At 51.2% G+C, this 17,361-nt stretch overlaps 3 protein-coding genes across 4 annotated transcripts; 1 reads left to right on the forward strand and 2 right to left on the reverse strand.

Moving 5' to 3' along the window:
- Positions 1-138: 138 nt before the first annotated feature.
- On the reverse strand, positions 139-4,983 carry suds3 (SDS3 homolog, SIN3A corepressor complex component). Its single transcript, XM_088377146.1, has 12 exons — positions 3,739-4,983; positions 2,270-2,339; positions 2,093-2,148; positions 1,906-1,977; positions 1,525-1,544; positions 1,296-1,452; positions 1,142-1,237; positions 992-1,053; positions 887-908; positions 583-688; positions 436-520; positions 139-357 (listed from the first exon to the last, which is right to left on the reverse strand). Exons 1-12 carry the CDS (start codon positions 3,854-3,856, stop codon positions 259-261), a joined length of 963 nt encoding a protein of 320 aa, XP_088233272.1. The 5' UTR covers positions 3,857-4,983; the 3' UTR covers positions 139-258.
- On the forward strand, positions 4,377-9,015 carry LOC148397261 (solute carrier family 71 member 2-like). Its single transcript, XM_088377132.1, has 12 exons — positions 4,377-4,797; positions 5,636-5,728; positions 5,817-5,879; positions 5,958-6,085; positions 7,051-7,165; positions 7,229-7,447; positions 7,546-7,659; positions 7,734-7,805; positions 7,898-8,010; positions 8,087-8,184; positions 8,253-8,395; positions 8,544-9,015. The coding sequence occupies exons 1-12, from the start codon at positions 4,732-4,734 to the stop codon at positions 8,766-8,768; spliced, it is 1,449 nt and encodes a 482-aa protein (XP_088233258.1). The 5' UTR covers positions 4,377-4,731; the 3' UTR covers positions 8,769-9,015.
- Positions 9,016-9,164: 149 nt separating this feature from the next.
- Positions 9,165-14,498, reverse strand: septin5a (septin 5a). Of its 2 annotated transcripts, XM_088377134.1 has the most exons (11): positions 13,682-14,498; positions 12,100-12,190; positions 11,941-12,027; positions 11,717-11,840; positions 11,514-11,648; positions 11,100-11,217; positions 10,889-10,990; positions 10,604-10,700; positions 10,393-10,528; positions 10,137-10,239; positions 9,165-10,000 (listed from the first exon to the last, which is right to left on the reverse strand). In XM_088377134.1, the coding sequence occupies exons 1-11, from the start codon at positions 13,754-13,756 to the stop codon at positions 9,941-9,943; spliced, it is 1,128 nt and encodes a 375-aa protein (XP_088233260.1). In that variant the 5' UTR covers positions 13,757-14,498; the 3' UTR covers positions 9,165-9,940. The 2 variants fall into 2 exon arrangements, with proteins under 2 accessions (XP_088233260.1, XP_088233262.1); XM_088377136.1 differs by lacking the exon at positions 12,100-12,190 and having other exon boundaries at positions 13,682-14,497.
- Between the last annotated feature and the right edge of the window lie 2,863 nt (positions 14,499-17,361).

The raw sequence follows: 17,361 nt of genomic DNA on the forward strand, positions 1-17,361 counted from the left end.
AATTGATGCTCTTAAAAGGTGTAAAAACATTTGACATTTTTTGATTTGAAAAAAAATCGACTAAAAAAAGTTGACGCCATTGCAATTGAATGGAAAAATCCCCGAACAACCCTAAGCCTTCAATGACGAAAACGCTGCTTGGCTTGAGCTCGTTTATTTGTCAAAAGGGAATAAAAATCGGACGGACGGCCTACATAAACACAACCAACGTTTGTTTGGGCGAATGTACAATTAACACTTGGTTGGGGGGGGCTCTTTTCAAGCTGCCGACCTCCGCCGGATGACGAAGGCTCCCCTCTGCAGCTGTCCAAGGTAGATCCTCATCTTTGTGCTGTCGCTGGTCTTCCTCACCCAAATCTACACACGACCACAAAAATACACATGAGCTTAATTTTTTATTTTTTTTGGGGGGGGGGAATAGAAGGGAGCACCCACCTCATTGGTGGCCACTGAGCTGATGACACAACTGATCTTGGTGTTGTCTTTGGACTCCAGGTAGATGGCCTGGCTCTTGTGGTACCTGGGGAAAGCAAACGCAAAGACTGTTGAGCCTCCGGGGGAAGTTCCGGGCAGCGGACTCACCATCTTTTGTCGTAGTACAGTTTGCCGTCCTCGATGCGAGCCTCGAAGCGCTGCGCCGGGTACTCGGCAGGCGCCGAGGGCATGCGCACCGGAGACGACGGCGACGCTGCATGGCAGAGAGCGAGAGAGCGAGAGAGAGAGAGAGAGCGAGCGAGAGAGCGAGAGAGAGAGAGAGAGAGATGCAATGGGGTGGGTGGCTCACTCGTGGAGATTTGGGCTTTCTACTGGTATCAAAATGGTTTCAAGTGAAAATTGCCCACTGCTGCCCAAGCTGACGCGGGTCACGCTGCGAGTCGGCCCGTACCTGCTCGTTTCGGCGACTTGAGCTGCAAGACAAAAACGGCGGCGAGACGTTGAGCTATGAAGGCCAAAGGCCAAAAGGGTTACGTAGCTCGGGGATGACGACCACCTTATTCAATGTTCGGAGATCTTCCATGATCTGGTCGTCTGTGAGCAAATAATTGAGCTGCGGTGGCGACAGTTAAGGTGAGCTGAGCCGAGGTGAAAAAAGGCTAACGGTAGTGGCGCGAGTCCGCCGCACGAGGCAGGCAAAGGATATCAGGCGCCGGCTTGCGTCTCTTGTCCGGAATGGGCACGGGGTCGTTGGGTCTTCTCCTCAGCTTGCGCGTCATGATAGGCTTGACCTCCATGGAATCTGAATGAGGAGAAGAAGATGAAATGCTGCAAAGACCAGGTGGAAATCTTCACCTCACCGCCAGTCAGCTCCATGGTTAACTTCTCGTTCTCAATCAACTTCTTCTTCTCCTCCAGCTCGGCGACGAGGTTCTCCTTCAGCTCCACCTTCTTGTCATCAAACTCCTTCACGGCCGCCTCCTTCTCTTTGATGTAGTTTCGCTCCACCTGGTCCGTCTGAACGCCATGCGGGTGGGTCACCACGGGGTACAACACGGCGGGCCTTGACCTATGAGCGGGCAAACTCACCTCCAGCTGCAGAAAGAGATCTGCAAAGCACAAAACAGCAACGTCGTTGTCATGACCCCCCCAAAAAAAAGAAGAAAAAAAATCTCCCAATATCTCAGCTCGGTGTTGTTAAAAGTCAAGACAATTTGCAAGAAATGTGAAGTCGGCGCAGGTGATTCTCCCTCACGGGCCGCATGAAATTATGTCAGGGGCCGGAGTTGACTCCAAGCCCGGGAGTTTGACACCTGTGCTTAAGTGTGTGGGTGGCATTTTAAGGCTGTCGAATTTGGAAAATATACAACTGGATACTAGAGTATTTTTTGGTAGTGGATGGCCAAGGTACATTGAAAACAAAAGGGAGAATCAGCGAGGAGGCCTCCCTCGGAACGGCTCGTGGCTCACCTGCATTGCGCAGCCTCTCTTTGTATTGCTGATCTAACTTCTTCATTCTCTTCTGATACTCCTGCAAAGTGCCTGCAAAAGAAAAAAAAAAAAAAAAAAAAAGGATAGGTGAGTTTTTTTTTTTAGCAGTGGTTTTGTCTGCTTCAGTTAGTAATCAACATTTAAAAGAGGCTGGACGAACAAGCACCTTCTTGCAATTGCTGCAGTTGTCTTTTCAGAGAAGCCAACTTGTCCTGATACATTCTGTAGAGGATGGATGGACAGACGGACGGACACACAGAGACACACACACACAGCAGGTGAGGGAGGACCTCTAACCCGTCCAACGCAAACACCTTGCCAGGAGCTCCGGCCCAAGACGTACTGCTCTTTGATTTCCACATAGTCGTCTTCGTCGTGCTTGGCGAGGTCCGTTTCGCTGGCGTCTTCTGTGTCTGCGACGGACGTCGACAAGAGGAGAAGAAGAGGGGGGAATCTTGTGAAGGCGGCTCGCAGCGGACTAATTGCTAGGAATTGAGCGCAAAAACCAGATGGTTGTCCCGAAGCTAAGCCTTGACAATGGCTGGAAATTTACGTTAGCTCCGATGCTATTTTGACACGTGCTACAAATGCCACTTAACTGTGCTGTCCTTCGTATGTGTTTTAACAAGCCACGGCCGGCAATCTTGGCTTTTTTTTTCTTCCCCTGCAAGCTTGAGCGCCAAATTCAACCACGGCCAAATTCAGATTCATTCGACACCCCTTGTGCAGAAGAATCAATCGTTACTTTCATGTCTGCAGACAAGAAGGCTTGCGCCTGGCACTCGAAACCAAACGGGAGTCCAGTCACGGAACGAGGGGGTTTGCGGCTCGGTTCGGCCGTCATTTGAAATGGCAAGTGACAAGGAAGCTCCCTGTTTTTGCCGCAAGCAACGAGAGGCAGGCCGGCCGGTCGGTCGGTCGGTCGGTCGGTCGGCCGGCCGGCCGGCTTTTTCTTGTTCGCTTGTCTGTCTACGAAAGCCAACTGATATCAGTCAAGTTCGACAAAACAATTTTGCACTCGCTTTACACGACATTTTAATGACGCCTGAAGATGACACGAGCTCGTAGTGCTTCGTAGTGCTAGCTCGAGTTAGCTCGGTCGGTCAGCTGTTTTAAGGACGGCTGTGGGGGTGGCATAGCATTTCCATTTCAACACGAAAGCGGCTCGACGGGCCACCCAAAGTGTGTGTGCGTGCGTGCGTGCATGAAGTTCTGAGAGCGAACCTGGCTTGGCGCTCATCGTCCTTGACGTCGTCCTGTTTCTTTATTTTGCTTTTCACCGCAATGTCCTCGCGTCTCTTTGGAATCAATGAGTGTTGTGGTGTAAGTGGGTAGTGAGTGAGTGTGTGTGTATATAGCTGCGTGGGGAGGGGAGGGGGGGGGGTTGTACTCTACTAGCCGGTTGTGGAGCTAACCGCTAACGCCTACTTGAGTTTGACTTCACGGATCATTGAGCAATTGTTATGTGATCAAGAGACAGAATTAAAACAAGACACGCGGGCGGACGCGATGTTATGCAACAAGGTTAGCTAGCCACCTTGGCCTAATCACCACAATTAGAAATGAAAGGCATACCCGACTGTTAGCATAAGCCAGCTGATGGCGCTACACCTCGACAGGAACCCCGCCGTCCGATACATTTCCAAACACACCGTCATCGGCATTGCTTAAACCATGAATCGGAGTAGAGGGGGCAATAGTTGAGCAGCAAATGGGGCAAAGCGTGTGATCCTGGCGAGCGAGACAGAGAAGGGTGCCGTTGTCGTTGCTGTTTGTTTTCCTCTCAGTATGTCAGTCCGTTCTCTTTTTTACCTTCTTCGGAGTCTCTCCCTCGAAAGCTGCGCTCGTCGTCGTCGTCAACGCTGTCGAGCTCCTCTTCGTCGTTGTAGTAATCCACCGCGGTCGAGAGCAAAGCGGCGGTAGAAGCCATGGGAAATTGCTCCTTTGACCCCCTCGCCGTGTGAATGTAAACAAAAGAACGCCTTCAGAAGCAAACTCGCGTTGGCGGTGGCGAGGACTTGTGTGCGACGCCGTTCAGCGCCTCCGAAGCAGAGCAGAGCAGAGCAGAGCAGAGCAGAGCGGACCCTCAAGCGACAAGCGGTTCACTTAAAAGCCTGTTTGAAAACGGAGCGCTTTTGTGGCACACGTGGAAAATGTCATATTGCTTTCAATAGAAACTCCTTATTTTGTGTTGAGTAAGCCATTTTCGTGGGTATGATCGCATTCAAAAGACACGGTTTCACGTTCGCAACTAAACATTGAAACAGGCGTATCTTTGGACACCCTCAAAACATGTTGCTTTCGCTCGCCTTACTGACGTTGCCATTTATTACAAAATCATAAGAGAACAAAATAAAGACCATTTCAAAATATGGATTCGATTTTCTTTCTCGACGCTGGTGATTTCGGTGTGCCCGGCCGCTCCGGCAACAAACAGCACGGGCTGATCTGGGACCAGTTGGAGATGGCGTTCGTTTTGCTGCTCGTGATGACGCGACGGCTAACGTCTGACAGGCTGGCGGGAGCGAGAGCGTCGTATCAACGTCGTCTTGTATTGTTAAGTCACACAAGGAAAGTTGATCGTAATTCTTCCTAGCGTGGTCGGCGTTAAGCCTCACCGCGTGATTAGCTCAAGCCGAGTCTCGCGGGGCCACTGGCACCGCACTTCCGGCGGCACGCTGCATTCGGTCGGTAGGGGCAGCGATTGGTTGATGGAACGGACGGCACGCCACGCCAAACCTCCGACGAGCTGACACGCTGGAAGAGACGCGAACACCCCGAGGCGGCGATGCTCCAACATGTGAGATGATCGCGGGCAAGGTCGCTGCCGACGAGTCGAACCATATCGACGTCATGCTGGTCCGGAGCTCGGTAAACCCTTTAGCTCAATTTCGACGGCTAACCTTTATGTCGGCGGGCGGGCGCCAGCAACAATGGCGGCTAATCAAGCAGACTCCAGGAAAAGATATCAAGTTGAGGGTTTCCTCTCTCGTTTGCGTCAAATGGCGACCTGCGAGCATCTTTGACACATTTGGGACGCCAACAATGTAAACAAACCAACTTCCTGTCTTTTCCGCCGTCGGTGACGTCATAGCAAAGTTTTTTTTTCTTCTTACGTCATTGTAAAGTTGCGCAAGGTGAAGCTAACCACATACGTCATTGTCGTGACGAGAGCTCTCCTATTGATTCGGCATACCTATTGCTGCATTCGGGGCTGGTTGGGACCTATTCGGCAAAACTCCAGCTCAGTGAGACCCCCCCCCCCCCATCTTGTGTTTATTAACGTTTTTCAAGGAGGTTTAAAAACAAAGAAAACAAAACAGTGATTCGGCGTCAATTACTCAGGTTGTTGCTACGTGTGGACAGGGCCGCTGCTGCACTGTTGTTCTTCCCAAAAGGTGTGAAAACATCGCAACTATTGATGCTTTCCGCTTCCGGCGTTTTGTTCGGTGCGTTGGCATGTCGCTCGCAGAAGGTCCTGTGATTGTTTTAAACGATTCTCTTTGTGTTGGAAGCGCGTTGAACTGACCGCCCATAGACTGCTAGTAGCGAAAACAAAAATTGTCCCACCCCACAATGTGCCAGAGCTTCTCTCGCGGCTATTACAAGGCACGAAAGGGAAACCAGGAGAGATGATAGATGTCAATGGGGAGTGGGTCACAACAATGGGGAGGAAGTGAAAGGATTTGTCTTGTTTTTCGGGTGGCAGCACGGGCGAGGCCGAGCCAAGGTGACGCACGCCGTCATTGTCATCTTCTTGGAGTTCTTTGCCTGGGGACTGCTGACCACGCCCATGCTGACTGTGAGACACTCGCCTACTCGTGGCAGCGTCGAGGCTAGGCTAGGCTATGGTGGTAACGCGATGTTGCTGCTGGCGCTTATGCTTTCAGGTTCTTCATGAAACCTTCCCGCAGCACACGTTCCTCATGAACGGACTGGTGCAAGGTGTCAAAGTGAGCGCTGGTCCGGTTTGCCGAGATGAATTCGTGCGTGCGTGCGTTCGTTGATGCAAGTATTTGTGCCTACCTCAGGGCTTTCTCTCATTCCTGTCGGCTCCCGTGATCGGCGCCCTGTCCGACGTCTGGGGCAGGAAGCGTTTCCTCCTGATGACGGTGTTCTTCACGTGTGCGCCCATCCCCTTCATGAGGATCAGCCCCCGGTGAGTTTGCCGGGCCGGCGGGCCCAGTCTGCCGAGGGTCACGTGATCCTCACGCGGCCATCATGTGGGAGCCTGATCCCCGGGCGGTGGCGGCGGGCGCCAGTAGAACAAAAAGCAAGCGGGTGCTTGGAATTTGCAACGTCGTGCTTAGTGGAGTCTCGCATCGTTCGATTGCCCCAAAACATTTGGACCCCCCCCCTCGCTCCTGAATGGAACGTGCTAGCATGCAACTGGAGGAGCTACATTGAGAGAAAGGAGAAGAGCCCATCCACAGTGGTGCAGCAAAAAGTCACTCGTTCTTCCCACGTGTGCGGAAGCAGGAGAGAAGGGCCTGCTGAGTCTCTTACCGAATCATGGGCTCGGCTTCAACAATGGATCGAGCGGCTGTTCCAACGCCAGGCACCCGCACTGCCTGCCTGGACCAAAAATACTGCGGCACCATCAATCTCAAGCAATAGGCTAGCATTAGCATCGCAACATTCACATCCATAACCTTCAGATTTTCCCCTTCAAAGCATAAGATCATGTTAGCATGCTAGCAATTGAATACATGACAAACTCAAAGCCCTCGACACTAAGTATTAGCAGAAGTTAGCAGTTTGGCTAACAAGTGATTTCAAACTTAGCAGTTTGGTGGATTTTGGACAAATGCAGCCAAGAGGTCTCCTGCAAAGACAAAGGTCTGCTTGCCAAAAAGCAGCTCAAACACTTGGACTGGCCAGTTGCCATTTGAAACCGGACTTGACCAAACGGGGCCACGGCTACGCTTTGTCTGCGCACGCACGCACGCACGACTAAAGAGCCAAGGCGGCTTATATAGCGGCCAGCTGAGGTTCCAATGGGTGATTGGAGTTCGGTGCCTTCAGGTACTGCTGGAAGTGTGGGGAAAAAACCCCACTAGGCAGGCCCGGTTCCAAATAAGCCGTCCACATGGGCATGACAAAGTCGTCCTTGCGTGTCCCCAGGTGGTACTTTGCCCTGATCGCCGTGTCGGGAGTCTTTGCCGTGACCTTCTCCGTCATCTTCGCCTACGTGGCCGACATCACCGACGAGCGTCAGAGGAGCACAGCGTACGGCCTGGTAAGGCATCCTCCGCCTGGGCTCGGACCCGGACCCACCCTCACGCGTGTGCCCGGCTCTCAGGTGTCGGCGACGTTCGCCGCCAGCCTGGTGACGAGCCCCGCCATCGGGGCCTACCTCTCGGCGCGCTACGGCGACAGCCTGGTGGTCCTGATCGCCACGGTGATCTCGGTGGCCGACATCGCCTTCGTCTTCTTGGCGGTGCCTGAGTCGCTGCCCGACAAGATGCGGCCGGCCACCTGGGGCTTCCCGCTCTCCTGGGAGCAGGCGGACCCCTTTGCCGTGAGTCGGCGGCAGTCATGGTGGCGGCGGCGGCGGCGGCAGCGTTCTCTCTCTCCTTGCGGGACCTTGACGGGGAGCTGCCGTTGTTCTTTGTCTAGTCGCTGCGCCGCGTGGGCAAAGACTCCACCGTCATGCTCATCTGCGTGGCCGTCTTCCTGTCGTACCTGCCGGAGGCCGGCCAGTACTCCAGCTTCTTCCTCTACCTCAGACAGGTCCAAAGACGCACGCGCTACTCCACAAAACACGAGGACGACGTGCGCTTCTCACGAGTAACGCACCTTTGCAGGTCATCGACTTTTCCCCCGCTGCCATCGCCGCCTTCATCGCCATGGTGGGCATCTTGTCCATCATTGCGCAGGTGTGTCCCCCCCCCCCCCGTTCACGTTGTTGGAAGCGCAAGTTGAAAGGCAACCGCAAGTCTGTGCGTGTGTGTGCGTGTGCGTGTTGAAGACGCTTCTCCTGGGCGTGCTGATGCGTACGTTGGGCAACAAGAAGACGGTTTTGCTGGGTCTGACCTTCCAGCTCCTGCAGCTGGCCTGGTACGCATTTGGCTCAGAGCCCTGGTGAGTCATTTGGGGAATGGGTCCGCCATGTTGCAGTGTCGCCGTGGAAACCGTGCCAGACCTTTTCATCTTCCAGGATGATGTGGGCGGCGGGCACAGTGGCCGCCATGTCCTCCATCACTTTCCCGGCCGTCTCGGCGTTGGTCTCGCACAGCGCCGCCCCGGACCGGCAAGGTCTCTGTGGCGTGGGTTAGGGGGTATATGTGTGTGTGTGTTTGTAACCTACATGCGTGTTTGCACAGGCGTGGTCCAGGGCATGATCACAGGCATCCGGGGTCTGTGCAACGGTTTGGGCCCCGCTCTCTACGGATTCATCTTCTTCCTCTTCAATGTGGAGCTCAGCGACGTGCAGACTGCAGAAGAACGGGACGCGCAACACATTAAGGTACGCGTGCACGGACCAGACGTGCGACACACGTAGCGCTCGCATACATACCTCCGGCCAATCGAGGAATCCGAAAGGCCATCAAGTGGCCAAATTGGTCGATTGGCAGACGATGTTGACAAATGCAAAGATTTTGCTGCGTCTGCAGAAGTCCAGCGTTCCGGGGCCCCCCTTCCTGTTTGGCGCCTGCGCCGTGGTCCTGGCGCTGATTGTGGCCGCCTTCATCGAGGAGCGGGCGCCGGCCGCCGCCGCCATCCGGACGTGCTCGGACGGCAGGCCCGGCAGCGCGGGCCTGCCCGCCGCCGGCCCCCCCGCCACGCCTCCCGGCCACGCCGACGACATCGAGCCGCTCTTGCGGGACAGCGGCGTGTGATTGACAGGCCGCCCTCGGCCAGTGGGGAGCTGACCAAAATGTGCCAATTCTCTTTATCAGCGATGTTTTTTTTTTTTTTTTTTTTTTACACGTCAGAGATCTGAGCATCGTGGTTACGGTTGGCAACTTTCTGTTTATTCTAATGCCTTAAAATGAAAATATAAGGCTGGAACAAAACTGCAAAATGCACAACTGACATTTGTAATATAGTGAAAATAATAAAAAACAACGTTTTTTTTCAAATCAATAGTGGAGGTCGCCAATGTATGGAAAGCGAAATGCTTCCGGATATTACAGATGCCACTGTAACGTGTCGGGACAAAGGAAGAATGGCTTACTTGCGAGAAATGATGGAGAAAATGGTCCCACGGGCGCTTGAACAAGCGGACAACCATGAACAGAATGGCAAGAAACCACGTTTATTATTTGTCAAGTTGGACAGAAGGAAGATAGACTTTTCCTTCGACTGGGGTTCGTTCACACACACACACACACACTGCTCATCTTCATTGGCACAATTCACACTTTCCCCCAAAAAAGGTGTCAACTTTGCAGTATTTGCTCCTCCACAAAAGCAAGAAAAAATGTCAGAACAGGTTTTGACACACGTGTCAGCTGTGAAGCAGCGGAGAGTGTCAAGCAGATTCTACGAGTAACGGCAGCATGCTTACGCGGCGAGAACCCTGTCAGATCATCATGATTAGCAGTAACATTTGACGTCAACAATAAGTGCAGCCGACCAACGACAACAAATAAAAAGGATCGACTCTGGATCCTCAACCACTATAAATAATGCATTCCTTATCGCTCATCAGATGAATTGAGATCAACGGGAAGCAAGTGTGCAAAGACCAATAGGAGAGGCTTCTCACACACACACACACACACGGAATAAAAAAGAGCATTCCAATGGAAATGGCACACATTGTCATGCCCTGACAAAATAGCCCCAAAGCACTGGTAAGCGCTGTGTTCAGAAATTAGGTGCACTGATTTCAATGAGCCTTTCCTATTGTTGAATCACACTTGGGGGAGGGACTCGTAGTTTGGGTGACTTGGACTCAAGAAGCAACTTTACAAAAGCCCCACACTGAACGGCAATGTACTGCCGCCGCTGCCGCGGCCGCCGCCGCCACTCGAGCACAAAAGCAAATGCGGCCTTATCGGTGTTGCTAGTCTTTGTCGTGCATCTGCTGTTGCATTTTTGTCAGCATCTCTTGCATCCTCTTCAGCTGAACAAGGAAGAAGGAAGCTTTCAGCAGCAAACCAAGCCCATCCCATCACACCGTACATGATTTCATTCCACCGCGAGATTGGGAAAACATTCTGCCATGCTAGCAGCTAACAAACGTGAGCTTGTCCTCTTACCTCCTCATCTTTCATTTTAATCAGCTTTTCTGTGTCCGCATCGGGGGTGGCCAGCGGCAGGATGGGGATGGGACTCTCCATACGGTTATCTTGTGTCAGTTTACTGCGAGAAGAAGAAGGAAGAGGTGAAGCGGACGGGCACACATCAACCCAATTCAAAAGATGCATCTGGACCAGGGTAACGCAGGCTACGCGAGCCGAGCTCTCACACCATACATCTTTTGGATCATAATTACTCCCTAAGAGCGGACTTCACCTGGTCATCTCCTGTATGCACTGCGCTCGGTAGTTCTCATAGTGGACATCGCAGGTGACGTCTTTCAGGTCGTGCATGTGCGAGCGGATCAGCATGTTCCTCAGCTTCACAAAGTCGCAGTGCGATTGGTTTTCCACTGCACGGAGCAAACGCTTTACGTTCCTCAATTGGCCTTTGAAAAGTAGCACGTTGACAATGATGACATCATCACCTTCCACGATTCCCCAGGGGTACAGTCGCCCTCGCACTCGCTGGCCTCGAGCTTCCACCACCGTGTTACTGCCAATCACGGCGAATGGCGTGCACTCCTGCAATTAGCAATAGTGACAAAAGCGTGTTCTCTCTCCAGAGAAAAGCCACATCCATCCATCCGGCCGGCCGGCCAGCCAGCCGGCCGGCCAGCCAGCCAGCCAGCCGGCCGGCCAGCCAGCCAGCCAGCCGCTGCTGATGTTTTCCAAGCTGCACACGCAGACGGAAATGGAAAGGAAAGTCACACCTTCAGCTCTTTATCCAATTGCTTGAACTCCTCGTCCTCATCCGAGTCACATTCGGGGAACTGGTAGACTTTGATGGCAAACTTGTCAATTTCTTCTCGTATCTGCGCACACGCGAGCGACATTTCTATCAGAATATGTGTGGACGTAGTATATACTGTACAAGTGCGCGTGGCAGCAGGAAGACAGAAATGCTCGCTCGCTCGCACTCACTCGGTCCTTCAACTTCTTGATCTCGCTGGGGGTGAGGCAGTCGGCTTTGGCGATGAGCGGGATGATGTTGACTTTTTCGTGCAGAGCTTTCATGAACTCCACGTCCACCGGGCGCAACCTGAGCCCAGACGTGCGTGCGTACGTATGTGTGTCAATGGGCTGGCTGCCTGGTGGCCTGGCGGCCTGGCGGCCTGGCTGCCTGGCGGCCTGGCTGCCTGGCGGCCTGGCTGCCTGGCGGCCTGGCTGCCTGGCGGCCTGGCTGGCTGGCGCACTGCTGTGCATTTGCTCCCACAATATTTCAAAGCATCGCGGCTTTACAAATACACAACTGCGCCGAACCGTGTCAGAGAAGGACGGCCTTGTCCACCTTGATGGCCAACCTCTGGTGTGTGGGCATGTAGTATATGTTATTACCCATGACCAAAGGGAGGGATGAAGTAGAGGCAGCAGTGGACCCTGTTGTCCTGGATGTTCTTCCTATTGAGCCCGCTCTCGTCTCGGAAGTACTGCTCAAACTGCTGCTCGATGTAGTCTGTGATTGCCTTCCAGCTGCACATGCAGGTCAGCACATTAAGAGCGAGCTTCTTCTAAGCAAGCCCCCCCCGGAGCCAGCTCACCATTCATTGTTGTTGACGGCGTCTCCGAAGCCCGGCGTGTCGACGATGGTGAGCTTCAGCTTGACTCCTTTCTCCTCGATGTCCACGGTGTGTTTGATGATCTCCACTGTCTGATTGATGCGTTCTGGTGACCGTGACCACATGAAAAAATAGAAGAGCAGAAAAAGCCCGCGAGATAAATAGCGGCGCAAACGCATCGCGTGACGCGAGGCGACGCCACTCACCCTCGGCGTTCAGCAGCTTCCTGTCCTTGTATAGGTCAGTGAGGAACAAGCTGTTGACCAGAGTGGACTTGCCCATTCCAGATTCACCTGATCAGATCCCAACAAACCCCCCACAGTTCTCATTTGACCTTTGAGAAGCGACAGAGAAAGCAAACACACCTGCCACCATAAGAGTGAAATCAAAGCCTTTCTTCACCGACTTCCTGTGGACTTGGTTGGGAAGAGTGGCAAAGCCCACATACTGCTTCTCCTAGAAAACACACGTGTGCATAGAAACACAGATACACGGGTAGAAAGCAGCAGGCAGGACAAGAGAAGAGAAGAGGACTTGTTTGGGTGCATTTCAAGCACTCACAAATGGATGGAGGAGCAAACAGCTCACCCACCGGACTGCGCTAGAGTTCTCGGCACTCTATTTAACAGTTCAAAGCGTGGAGCGGCCATAACAGAAAGCTGACATTATCACTGGAAGTGCTTCTCCGAGTTTACAGTACGTTCATCAAATCTGGTGGCAAGCGGAGAACCGACTGACCGACCGACCGACCGACATACACTTTATCCACCTAGCCAGCCCTCTGCCGTCATTGGGAAAAAATGAAGCAAGAGTGACTTTGGAGAGGCCATCGGCCATGACTGGATGGAAAGAAGCAAAAACTGTTCTCTCCTGCACACTGCGGTAAAACATCACCACATCACTTTTGGCGCCGAGATATAAATACACGCTCAGACGGAGGGAGGTTGGCTGCATGACAGTCGAGGACGTTCACACGCGCACAGACGCCACATTGACCAGAACCCCAAAAAAACTCACGACTGACGGTGCAAACACACAGCTGGCGTTTTTAGAGAGAACACAAAACGTCCACTGATGACGGAGGGAGGGAGGGTTAGGGAGGGAAGGAAGGCGCTAACGCAAAATGGAAAGTCAATGAATGAACTCACAAAGCATAGCATAGCATAGCATAGCATAGCATAGCATAGCATAGCATAGCATAGCATAGCATAGCATAGCATAGCATGTGTGACATTCTGGTGGCCAGCCGGCCGGCCAATCTGTCACTTTGGAATTGACAAGAGGTCCTGCAAGTCCAGCAGAGGGTGCTGTAGTGAAAAAAGACCCACACAAAGCATTGGTGGAACGGTGGTCAGCATAGCTGCCTCTCAAGCAGTTGAGCCGGGTTCCATTCCCAGCCAATACAAATAACTCCTTGTTTTTCCCCATCGACAGTCACCGCTACGAATGATTTGGGTAATGTTTGGCCCATACTTAGCTTTGTTATGGCCAAACCAGTTACACAAACAAAGGGGCGGCAGTCTAAAAAATGGTGTCAATGATGGAATGAATGTTGACATTTTGCCGGCCGGCTACACAATTGACCGTTAAGCCAAAGTTACCAGATTTGTGGCGTGGCCGGCCGACATAAAAAAAAAAAAGAAAAAAAGTCAGTTTTCACTTTATACGAACAAATTGACTTTGAAATGTGCACAACTCGACTCCAAGTCACGTGACTTGAGAACCCCCCCCCCCCCCCCCACACACACACACTTCTGCCAAATAAAAGAATACTGCATAGTAACAATAAGAATTTGAAAACATAATAAGAAAAGCGTCCAAAAATGGCGCCGTACCAGTACTGTTCCATACAAATTTCCACTGCGAGTGCTTACTGTACTTTTCTAATGCGTAACCTCAAATCGTTTCCATCCAAAACGCCTCCCAATGCAGTATATTCCATGTTACCTTTTGTCTAGCCGTTCTCACACGCGGGCACAGGAGTCGTTCCACGAGTTTCTCCTGTAGCATGATGGCATCCATGCTACATGTGTCCACCCAGTCAAAGAAGAATCCAACGGGATCGGGACAGAACAGACGGAACGCTTCAACACACGCACAGCCACCAAAGCAACGTTTTTTCCTTGCCCGCCGGCGGCCGCGGCGTCCGCCCTTGTTCAGACAGGTACGCAGGAATTCACATCGCGCCGCGTCGAGCAGAGCCGAGGAAATCAGAAAGCCAGACGAAGCGGGGCCAATTGGTGGCTGGCTGGCTGGCTGGGTGGGAGGAAACCAGGGAAAGAAAGGAAGGCCTCATAGAAATTCATTCATTTGACGTGTGCTCGCTCCCCACACGCCCCCTTCAGTAAGAATCTCCGCTTTACTGAGCTCCAGCGAGCACGCACGCACGCACGCACCCACGCACGCACGCACGCACGCACGCACGCAGAACCTGTCTGGGCAGGAAGCGGGGCAAAGAGGCCCTCGTAGAAACAACACGTGAAGCCACTAAAACGCCAAGTGTGGACCTGCACTCAACAATGATTGAGCTAGAAGGAAAGCCAACCCGTCAGTCAGTCCGTCCGTCCGTCCACATGCTCATCGGTGTCGCAATTTCATCTGAAATAGCTCGCTTAGCTTTAGCACCAGCCAGCCAAGCAGCTCCCGTTATCATTCGAACAAAACACATTCAATTTGAGGCTAAAGCACTGTTTTCAATCTATGGATTGAGGAGGTGCTTTTTGCGCCAACGAGAGTTGCAGGCGATTTTTTCCAGATGTGACAGAGTCGTGGGCATGCATGCGTGTGTGTGTGTGTGGGGGGGGGGGGGGGGGGGGGCGTGTCCGTGGCACATATGTGGGCAGCGTCTTTGAAGAAATGAGCTCTTTCCCACCATGCAAGTAGCAGCTAGGCAGGCGCACCCTGTTAAGTCCAATGAGTTGCACACGCCACAAGGAGATGTTGGACAAAAGTTGTCATTGCCCTTGCCAACCGTTTGAACCATTTCCACCAGCCATTTATCAACCATTAGGTTGTGCTGAAGAAATACGCGACGTCCTGTTGAGTGACTTTTCAAACGTTCTCAAAACTAAATAAGTGTGCTGCCATCTCGTGGTCGATAGTTGACTCACACACATTATAACCAAAATAGTTCATACAGTTCAATCAGCGCAAGTTAATTCTTGTTGTTCTTTGTTGCTTGAATTATTTCTGGTTTAGGTGATGGTGGACGGAGTGTAACGTGCGCTCGTGTATATTTCGTCTTTATTAAAGAAAAAAAGCAGATGCACAGCACAGCACAGCACAGCAGAGCATAGCACAGCAGAGCAGAGCACAGCAGACAAAGCCTCAAGCGCCTTTGTCTCAGAGGCCAGCTGTCACACACACACACGCACACGCACGCACGCACGCACACACGCGCACATCTCTTCAAAAGCCCGCTTGAGTAGTCCAACATCAAAATCCAATCCAACCAATGAGCCCAGTAACCCACGCACAAGCTTGTGGACGGCAATACTTCACATCGTCAGAACCCCCCCACTGTTGCCTGGCAACACGTTACCGCAAGAAGCGGGAGTTTAATGCTTGTAGCCGTCACCCTCATCCCAGTTTTCCAGCAAAAGTCATAAGCTTGTGTGTGTGAGCTGATGGCATGTGACTGCAAAATGATTTGTGTATGAACCGGGTTTGCTCCAAGTGACTGTGTGAGAGAGAAAATGTGTCTGTCCGGCCTATCTGCCAGGAAAGGCCTTACAGGAGGTCATCATTCAATCCGAAGACTAAGCAGAAGCCAACAAACAACTGGATGGGAACTCACACCTGGGCTCTAAAGATAGTGAAGAAGCATCAAGAAGACATTTTGCTATGGAGATTGCATGCTTCCAGATGAAATGGGAAAGTCACCTTGCACTCTGGTGCACTAATCACCACGCCTGAATATGGCATTACTGTGATATGTCCCATTTTCACATCATTGCAAACCCCTCTGGTCACATGACCTACACATTGTGGATGTGGCTTGTGGTGTTTGGAAGGCAAGAACAAGTGGTTCCTTAAGGTAGTGGAGATGCCCCCCTATAAGGCAGTAGAAGCACATGATTCCAATCCACAAAGTGCATTCATATATATATATATATATATATATATATATATATGATATGTAGAATCCAATAATGATTTTTTCCCCCTAAATGTAATAGCTTATCAGATGTGTAACAATAGTTTTAGAAATCCACATTTTTGAGTATTTAAATGAGTGCGGATTGGAGTAAATTGCCACTGTGAGAGGGTCATTAAAGGCTTAATAGCATTGTGGCCTTACATCACCCTTCTTAGCCGTCCACCCCCATAATCTCGTGATCATCTGTACACACAGCAGCTTCACGAAGCAAAGTCACACTTGTTTCAGGAAAAAGATACAGAAGTATAGCACTGCAAACTACAATAATAAAATCGATATCTGGGAACATCAAATTTATGTTTTCAAGAAATTACATTGGTTTGAACTTTCAATATTATTTCATTCAATGGCAATATTAGAAAATGACATCTTTGATACGATTTGTGATGTAAAAAGTTGAGGATATTTGCGAGAGTCACATGAGCTCAATGCACTAACACCACATTAGCGTCAATTGTGACTCGTGATCCACCCGTCCGTCTGTCCGTCCGTCTGTCCGTCCGTCAGCCCGTCCGTCAGCCCGTCCATCAGTCCGTCAGCCCGTCCATCAGTCGATTCGCCCGTCCATCCATCCAATTTTAAATAAAATAAAGCACAAAAATAAATCATTAAAAATACAAACTGTAGAATAAAAAAATGTCAAGTATGAAATAAGAAATAAAAACATAATACAAAATGAGGGATATAATGACACAAAACAAAATGAAATACTAAAAATTAAAAGGATGAATAATAGAAATATAAAATTGAAAAATATACCACAACTATCCAACATCATTGACAATCGAATTATATCATTTTTCTCTCCATTTTTTTTTTTTCTACTTGACCCATTTCGACAATGAATACACCCTGTTACAAATGTGCCACTCTTGGGCTCACAGTGCAACCGAATAAAGGCATATTATGAATGCATGATCAGCCATTCAGGACCCAGCACATGCAAACATGGGTGAGTGTGTGTGTGTGTGGGTAGGAGCAGAGGTGAGATGAGGGGGATGGGGGTCCTGAAGGCCGTATAGCTTTCTTTTCAAAATGGATGTAGGGTAAATGATAATGGCTGAAGGAGGAGAGGATGGCTATGGCTGGCCATAATGGATGCTGCTCCACTTCTAAAAATGAAACCGAATCTACCAGCACAATGCCCCCTCGCTCTCTCGCTCCCTCCCTCCTGCTCTAGCATCCTTCACAATGCATTCATAATGAAAATGATTCTCAAAAACAGAGATTAAATTCCATCGAAAGAATGGAAAAAAAGACATCTTACCTCGGCGGTTTCCTCTGTGGGCCACGATCAACACGAAGGATTCGAGGATGAAACAGGAGGAGCAGGAGGAGCAGGTGCAAGGACACACACACACACACAACGAAACCAAGCGCTTCGATTGAATCAAACGGCTTCCAAACGAGACAAGAAGCGACAAATGAGGCTGGCTCACCCGTCTTGACCGGAATCCGGCTTTTGTAT

This window comes from Syngnathus floridae, chromosome 5 (assembly GCF_059516105.1).
Source record: "Syngnathus floridae isolate MCC-2025c chromosome 5, RoL_Sflo_1.0, whole genome shotgun sequence".
In the NCBI taxonomy this organism is placed as follows: Eukaryota; Metazoa; Chordata; class Actinopteri; order Syngnathiformes; family Syngnathidae; genus Syngnathus; species Syngnathus floridae.

What these genes read in the sequence shown, in the direction of transcription:
- suds3 (XM_088377146.1), bottom strand. Translation starts at nt 3,856, where the DNA reads ATGGCTTCTACCGCCGCTTTGCTCTCGACCGCGGTGGATTACTACAAC. An exon ending in AGGGAGAGACTCCGAAGAAG is followed by an intron (nt 2,340 to 3,738) that starts GTAAAAAAGAGA and finishes CGTCCGTCGCAG; the next exon opens with ACACAGAAGACGCCAGCGAA. An exon ending in ACTGCAGCAATTGCAAGAAG is followed by an intron (nt 1,978 to 2,092) that starts GTGCTTGTTCGT and finishes TTTCTTTTGCAG; the next exon opens with GCACTTTGCAGGAGTATCAG.
- LOC148397261 (XM_088377132.1), top strand. Translation starts at nt 4,732, where the DNA reads ATGATCGCGGGCAAGGTCGCTGCCGACGAGTCGAACCATATCGACGTC. An exon ending in GCATTTGGCTCAGAGCCCTG is followed by an intron (nt 8,011 to 8,086) that starts GTGAGTCATTTG and finishes TTCATCTTCCAG; the next exon opens with GATGATGTGGGCGGCGGGCA. An exon ending in GGGACGCGCAACACATTAAG is followed by an intron (nt 8,396 to 8,543) that starts GTACGCGTGCAC and finishes CTGCGTCTGCAG; the next exon opens with AAGTCCAGCGTTCCGGGGCC.
- septin5a (XM_088377134.1), bottom strand. Translation starts at nt 13,756, where the DNA reads ATGGATGCCATCATGCTACAGGAGAAACTCGTGGAACGACTCCTGTGC. An exon ending in TGAGAACGGCTAGACAAAAG is followed by an intron (nt 12,191 to 13,681) that starts GTAACATGGAAT and finishes TGTGTTTTCTAG; the next exon opens with GAGAAGCAGTATGTGGGCTT. An exon ending in TCAAGAAGTTGAAGGACCGA is followed by an intron (nt 10,991 to 11,099) that starts GTGAGTGCGAGC and finishes GCGTGTGCGCAG; the next exon opens with ATACGAGAAGAAATTGACAA.